The sequence below is a fragment of the Gavialis gangeticus genome, unplaced genomic scaffold (assembly GCF_001723915.1).
Source record: "Gavialis gangeticus isolate Ggan-Ray unplaced genomic scaffold, GavGan_comp1, whole genome shotgun sequence".
Classification (NCBI taxonomy): domain Eukaryota; kingdom Metazoa; phylum Chordata; order Crocodylia; family Gavialidae; genus Gavialis; species Gavialis gangeticus.
In genome coordinates, this window is record NW_017729033.1 from 59790415 (window position 1) to 59798221 (window position 7807).

A 7807-nucleotide genomic window follows, 5' to 3' on the forward strand; every position below is an offset into this window, starting at 1 on the left:
CAATCCCATACTGCATTGCATGTGTACGCAACCTCCCACACCACCCCACAAACCCAGTCACCCTGGCCTCACCCACAGTCTGGCCCAGCTGCAGGCTGCCCTGCTGCACCATAGGCTGTGTTGTGCCACATTGCACCGCCCTCCTCTTGGAACCAGGCAGGAAAAAGAAGCCAGAGAAGGGAAAGGAGACCCCAGATATTGCTATAGCCAGAGTGATTAGGGCAGTGGCAGCTGGGCAGGAGTGTGAAGGCCACAAATTAACACTTTGCAGGCCACATGCAATTGGACAGCCCTGGCATTAAACATATTTAGCGTAAAGGCCCTCACTTTCTAAAATGGTCTAACACCAGCCTCCTATTTTTCTGCTACAAGTAAGTATAGGTCCAGGTTAATAAAAGCTTGTTGCTTAGAGCCAGATTCTGTTCTACCCAGTTAGAATCCTTGGCAAACAGTTAATGCAAAAGGTTGATAGGTCTTCCTTGCTGATTTTTTGTGACTCCATCCTAAGGATAAGATGACAAGTTATTACAAAAGTAGATGCATTAATGAATTTTCAATACCTGAGTGCAACAGAATCACACCTAGGTAGCTAAGTCCATTTAGTTGTCCAGTAGGTGGAATAGAATCTGGCCCCTACTCTCCCTCTAACTTTTATGTTTGAAGTGACTTCTAAGTCAAAATTATAAAGGCAAAACTAGAGGCTATTTTAAGGCAATGAACTACAAACCTTTTTTTTAAGTAATTAAAGCATCTGAATTTTAATCACACCCAAGACTGTTACTTTGAGTCTGTTAAGACCATGTTAATCTAAAGTCTGCTCTCCTTTATAATAAAATGTGTTAATCTCTTGGGAAAAGGTGTGTTTAGTACTGGAGTTTCAACTACTGGAGTTTCAGAGTTAGAAGCCTAAGTGATTTGAGCCAGAAACAGTGTGGACACTAAAAAGAGATTCCTAGCTGAAGTAGGAAACAAGCTGTTTGTCAGAGAACTTTGTGGGAATTTGGCAGGACAGAGAGCTGTGTGTGAGGAGCACAGACTTTTAACAGCCAGTCCCAAGGTTTGTAGTTTTAATTTTCAAAACCTTTCATGGGCTTCAGCCAGACTCTCTAAGGGATGATGATCTGCCAGGAGCACCGAGTTATTCAGAACAGCTGGACTGTCTGTCCGTGTTGTGGGTAAGACCAGTGGAGACAGGGAACAGGACTTGTACTCTGATGTTCCCTGCCACAAGTGTCCAGGTGGACAGTGAGCCTGCCTGTATTCTCTTCCTACTCATAACCTTCACCACAACCTTCCCATATAAAGGTTTCACCTTTAAATTACAGGTTTTTAAAATCCATAGTATGTGTTCTGGGAGTAGAAAGAGACCTGAAGATATTGTAATATTGGAAAGGCATTATGGTGGCCCATTGACAAAGTAATCCAGTAGGTTAGATTGTAGCAGAAAGCCCCTTTTGTACGTTTCCCTTCTGGACATTGGTATAATAGAAGCCCCTTCTTGCCTGAAACATTTTGTGCATTTGTTTTCCTTCTCAGTATTGGCAGAGACCTAGCATACTCATTGCATGGGTGTGGCAAGGCTCAGAGCAAGCCAGAAAGCTGAAGTGGCTTTCTGTAGAAGAAACCTAGAAACTACATCTACATATCAATTAAGCTTAGTGTTACTAAAGAAAACAAAAGAACTAAAAAATCCACTCCAAAGACTGTAAATATATCCTGTGCTAACTTAACTCACTCACTGCTCCCAGTAGCTTTTTAATTTCACTACCTCACATTGCATTTTTATATATTTCTCACAGTGCATTTTCATATTTCATCTGTCTCATCTTTACTACGGAATTTTTTATTTATATTTTATACTTTTAAACTCTTAAGGGGAATGTATTCCCTGTAGAATGAAGTTACACCCTGGACCATTGTTAAAACTTCATTGAAATTGTAATTGTAAAGTACTAAAATCTGTTGAGTGAATGCAAGTGAATGATGATCATCAGTAGACAATAGCCTAGCCAAAGGCTCGATGGAACTCCATTTTAAGCTAATCAGGCTAAAGAACTGATTCCTGGAACTTAGCACTCACCCTGTGGACTATTCCTGTAACCCATGACAATACAGCCATTAAGTCAATAAGTCAAGGGTGGACTTCTGAAACTTCAGGTACCAGTAGGCAGAGACCCCTGTGAGTAACAGCTGTCAGGTACTATTCAAGACCCACATAGGACAGCGACTTCTGGATTGGGTAGCCAAGGTGATGCTGGGGGATCACACAAGTCTGCCAGAAAGGGATAAAAGGCAGTGAAGCATGACCCTCAGTGGTGCCCTCTCATCCAGCACTTGACCTACCGAGAAAGAAGGACAAGTAGGCAACCCCCTTCTGGAGAAGACATCACCTTGAAGGAAGCTGACCATCAACAGCAGACTCCAGGGCCTCAGATAGGTAGATATACCAGTGTTCTCACAATAACTACAGCAGCTACTATACACTATACTGCATGGGTTTGAATGTGTGAGTGCGTGTATGTGGTAAGGTGACCAGTACTTTTATTGATAACTTCATATCCCATTCAATAAACTAGAATTTATTATGATCCTGTGAGTTGGTCCCTTGTAGCCAACAAGATAAAAGACATGAGTTCATAATGGGAGTTTATGTCTCTTTCTCAGCATAGCATCAGACAGCTCACGCTCAAATCAGCCATTGCAATGAAGGCAATGAAGTCTAATTATGCTATGACTGATCATCATCATTTCTTTTTCAGATTCAGTCATTTTTAACTTCATGTAATGGAGAGCAATTGGAAATTGTGAAAAATGATTTGATTGCTATTAAAGAGATCTTCATTCCAAAGGAATCAAATAGTGAAGATGGTCAAGAAAAAAAAGGTAATTAAAGAACTGCTGAGTTATCCCATGTGCAAACTATTAAATCTATGGGTTTAATTAAAAAAATTCAAGCTGACATGCCTCACTTAGTTCAGAGGAAGTGGACCACTGGTAGTGCACAAAGCCATGGTAAGTGGTCCAAAGATCACACCAAACCCTCTCCTTTTCAGTTAAAAGTGTGATGAGGAGGTTCCCTGGTATTCTGTGACAAATGCTAAGTGCTGATACTGGGATTTAGTCCAAACCATCTGGGAGCTACTGCTGCGTTGATAACAGATGTTTTGGAGTGAAATTTGTATGTCACCTTTATACTGCTCAAAAAGAAACAAATAATGTGGAGACCAGAAAAGCTCAGGTGGTTATATGCTTCATTTTACCCTCATACTCTAACTAAAGTGAAAGATAAATACAGCATTGGATAATGAAGTACGGGTTGATTATGGATTTTTTTTTAATCTCAGCAGAGCAAGCAAAATAAAAAGTAAAGGGCAACACACGATTAATTGACATTCAGGTTATAGATCCTGCTTATAAAATTATGTATGCACTGTAAACTGGCTGGCAGTTGGGATGAGTGATTTTGTGCTCTAATGGCCTAATCTAATATACGGAAGGGATGGAATGGTATTTTCTTTTGAGCGCTTAAGTGGCAGTTTTCTGGCTGGCTGTTTAGCTGGTTTGGACCCCATTTTACATCTTGGTTGCAGAAGGCTATACAAATACCTTCATGTAGGTAGCATTTTTGGCATTCAGCTAAAATTCTGCTGTTTAGACATGCAAAGGGAAATAGAGATCCATCCTAGTGAGATTTTCATCCCTGCTCCAGTCTCCATGCCAGGTAAAAGGGACTGGAGTGGCATAAAGGGACTGTAAAGATCCCAGTTTCCTGTTGGAAAGGCACTGGAAAGCATAGTGACAGGGCTGCTCTTCAGGGTTCCCCTTGCAATAGCTAATACATGGGTTGTTTAAGTAATGAGGCTAGAAATGGCAAGAGACTGTACACTGCACTGCAGAGATTATGGGCAGTATTGTGGTGCTAGGTCAGCCCAAAGATTTCACTGTTAGGCCCTGAGAGAGTGTAAATTATGCTAAGGGTCTCCAACCCCTAGGTAAAGCCAAAGTAGATGGCTACAAAGGTACCTAAAAGCCAGGATAGCCTGTCTGGGGGTTGCAAGTTCTGTGCTTAGCCTCTGGACATCAGTAGAAAGATTCCCATTGACTTAATTGGGCTTTGGATCAGGCCCTTAAATTCTGCCTTGAAAATAGTTTTTTAATCTCTAAAGTCTTTTCCTAATCTCAGGGAAGCAGGCCCTTCTAGCCTAAATTTTTCAAAATACCAAGTGACATGTGACCAAGCATCTGAAACTCACCAAAGCAAACTCTTATTAAGAAAAATGTCTAGAGGTAGTTCCTCCTTAACACCTCAGGGTAGTGGCAAATTCTGTTCTACTGTGTCTGAGTTCTTATACTGCCCTCATCATTAGAGTATCTGAGCACTTTCTAGTAGTATATTAAACAACAGGAATCGCATCCGTCACATGGTTTGTTGTCTCTCATGCTTTCCCCACGGGGCGAATTGTGTGTGCTATGAAACGTTTTAGTTTAGTGGAGTTTTACTTTTGTGGTTTTTTAAATGTATGCCCTGCTCTCTGTATGTTAAAAGGCCATGTGGCTTATGTTGTGGGACAGGGTGACATATGTGAGAGCTATTAATTCTTGAGGGGGTTCATTTTTCAATCTCAGAGCACCCTGTAAGAAAGCTATTTCTTTTGCACATATGAATTTTACCCTTATGGTAGAAAGTTCTGTTTTACCAGTGAAGCAAGGCTGTTAACCGTCATCCTTGTCTTGGATCTGTAGAGGGTCTTCTATATATACTAAGTCTAAAGCACTGAGTGCTTTGAAGAAAAGGACCAAATCAAAAAGCATTTTTCATCATGCAAAAGCAAATCAGACAAAAGGCCAAAATACCCCTTTCAGTGACAAAGAAATAACCACAAATGAAGTCTACACACCTAGCAGTGGAGTCTTTAGAAAGTGAAACTGTTTCTTCAGGCTTCAGTAAAATCAACTGCTTTATTCATTTTCCTTAACCAGAGTAAGTACACAGAGTGTGATGTTCTCTCCTTTGCAGATGAACAGGAGTATTCCGCTGCACCATTTCCAACATACAGCCCACTTACAGATCTAGGCAGATCTATACAGAGGTCCACATACAAATTAAGAACAATGTAATGCAGCATGTGGTATGCTTCATTTATAATCAGTCTTGAAGTAGTGCACTGCATGAGCAGAAGTGCCAGAAAGACTTTCGCATACAGTGGAGTCACATCATACGTGCTTTTAACTTACACGAATTCATCATACGCGTATGCCCCGGAGTGTCAGTTGTTTGTATTCAGCCTGCAGCTTCCCCACCGCAGAGCTGTGCACGGGGCCAGCAGCCCTGCTGGGAAGCTGTGCACACTGGCCGGGTAGGAGTTCGGTGCAGGCTGCCCTGGGCGGGAGCAGCTGGATGGGGGAGGGAGCGGGCTGTACCACTGGGCAAGACCCCCGGTTCCCTCCCACCCCCAGCCAGCTCCTGGGACCTACCATGCGTGTACCCTGCAGCTGCCCCCCGCAGCACTGTGCACAGGGCCAGCAGCCCTGCTGGGAAGCTGTGCACGCTGGCCAGGCAGGAGTTTGGTGCAGGCTGCTCTGGGTGGGAGCATCTGGATGGGGGAGGGAGCGGGCTGTACCACTGGGCAAGACCCCCGGTTCCCTCCCACCCCCAGCCAGCTCCTGGGACCTACCATGCATGCACCCTGCAGCTGCCCCCCTACAGCGCTGTGCACTGGGCCAAGCAGCTACATTGGGAGCAGCCCTGCTGGGAAGCTGTGCACGCTGGCTGGGCAGGAGTTTGGTGCAGGTCAGCTGATTTTCAAGGGTAATTTTGACTATACGCAATTTTTGCCTTACGCACTGACTCTAGAATCTAACCCCCGCGTAAGATGCGACTCCACTGTATTGCATAATCATGTCTATCCATATATATTTATGGACAATTAATGGACCAATGTCAACTTTTTTTATTTTAAGTTAATTTAAAATAATTCCACTTTCTGTTTTGTACCATTTAAATACTATGTACAATTTTATTTGGATACAGTTGAGCAAAAGAGATTTGACCTCACTAAGAAATTAAAATGTTTACTAACTGACAGTAGACAGAATTACAAAAAGGAATGGAGAGAGAAATATTTGGCCTTCCAGAAATGAAGATAAGACCCATTTTCTATTAAGATGTGTATATCATGAACACAAATAGATGTATTGAATCTCTTGAGGACATAATTGTTGACTGTTTTGGACTGCCATGGGTTACTGTGCAGCTTACAAACTTTCACACTAGGAGAGTGTTAAATATGAGTATATATGGGAACAAAGTAGATCTAGAATTATAGACAGTGGGAAAGATATCCTTTTCTATTAAATTGTGTTGGATAGTTTGAAAACCAGTAAAAATTATCATTTTCTGTAGGGCTTTACAGTAGAGTTGGGCTTGCACCTTGGTGAGGATCACTTTCATGGAAAACTTGGGTTGCTGTTGCCTCTCATTGTCATAATCATTAACACACACACACCATTGCACAGATGGTGCTCATGCTGCTTTACATTTCCTGTAGACAGTATCCTTGGTGGGTATCCACCAAAATATCTCTTTTTGACCAGAAAAAGACAGTGATGTCTTCAATAAATCCAGAAGAGGGGGGAGAGGGGTTTCTAGTGAACCTGAATTTGTTATCACGCACATTCCTTAGTGTTTTTATTGAATGTAGCAAATGTATAAAGCCCCATAAAACTTAAATAATTCAGTTAATAGGCCCATAAAGGGCAATAGTCTGTCATTTTAGATAAATATGATCCATTTGCATTTAATACTGCAAATGATTTGCATCTTTGTTCCCTCTGATAGAGTAGTTTCTAATTCAGCCAGCTTTGGTTTGACAGTGTCTATAATAATTTGAGTTGTGTTTTTATCCTTCAGCTACTGCAGTTAATGTTCTTGTTCTCATTTACCAAACCATATATAACTTTCTGGATTGCTCTGAAATGTGTCTTTTCAAGAGAAGAGTTTTAGTTCTTGGGTGGGGGTTGTTTGCCTGCTTGTCTGTTTGTTTTTAAATTGTTTACCTGAAATTATTTGCTTAGGTTCCTGCAATATTGTTATACCCAAACTATACTGAAAATATAAGGTGTTGTCAATTATAATAAACACACTTTAATCACCATTAAGTGCCTAGTGAGGACAAAGCATCCTTTAGCAACATATTGGCTGAGCATGGTCAAATTCATATCTTCACTACAAAGAAAAGCTTTGCTCTTAGCCCAGGTGAGCTAACACAAGTTAAAATCCTACTGAAGACAAGATTACAGATTTAACCCAAGTTAGTGATTCAGGTAAAGACCTATAGGGAAGCCTAATGTTTAACTTGATGGACTAAGAATTAACCACTTTGGGCTGCAGTAAAGTCAGAAGGGTAAGGACAGAAGTTACACATAAACCTATTTAAGTGATCAGAAACTGGTTTAAACCTGTGTTATGGGCTAGCCAGTGGCAGCCCCCGGGTTTTGAAAAATTAAAAAATGATTGGTGGAGGGGATTTCGTTTTCCCCACCAATCAGGCTCTGGAAAAGGAGAAAGCTCTGGATTAGTATACTGAGCATATCCTCTACATTCCTCTTTAATCCAATGTTAGATACTTTGGATGAGATACTTCCATCTATTTTATCATGGTTTTCTTCACAATTTTTTATGAGAATAGGCCAGTTCTTAATAAATTGCTCAAAACAATCAACCACGGAATTCCATCGAACATCTTGAGGGAGAATTAGTTCGGATCCTCCTGCTCGCTTCAGTGAAGCTGAAGCAAAATGGTTGTTA

General features: G+C 41.4%; 1 protein-coding gene across 3 annotated transcripts in view; it reads left to right on the forward strand.

Moving 5' to 3' along the window:
* FAM114A1 (family with sequence similarity 114 member A1) overlaps window positions 1-7807 on the forward strand; it is a 95244-nt gene that overhangs the window by 57831 nt on the left and 29606 nt on the right. For all 3 annotated transcript variants that reach the window (XM_019526360.1, XM_019526361.1, XM_019526362.1), the window contains exon 9: window positions 2760-2883. In XM_019526360.1, the coding sequence (XP_019381905.1) occupies window positions 2760-2883 (124 nt within the window). The remainder of the gene's footprint in view (window positions 1-2759; window positions 2884-7807) is intronic.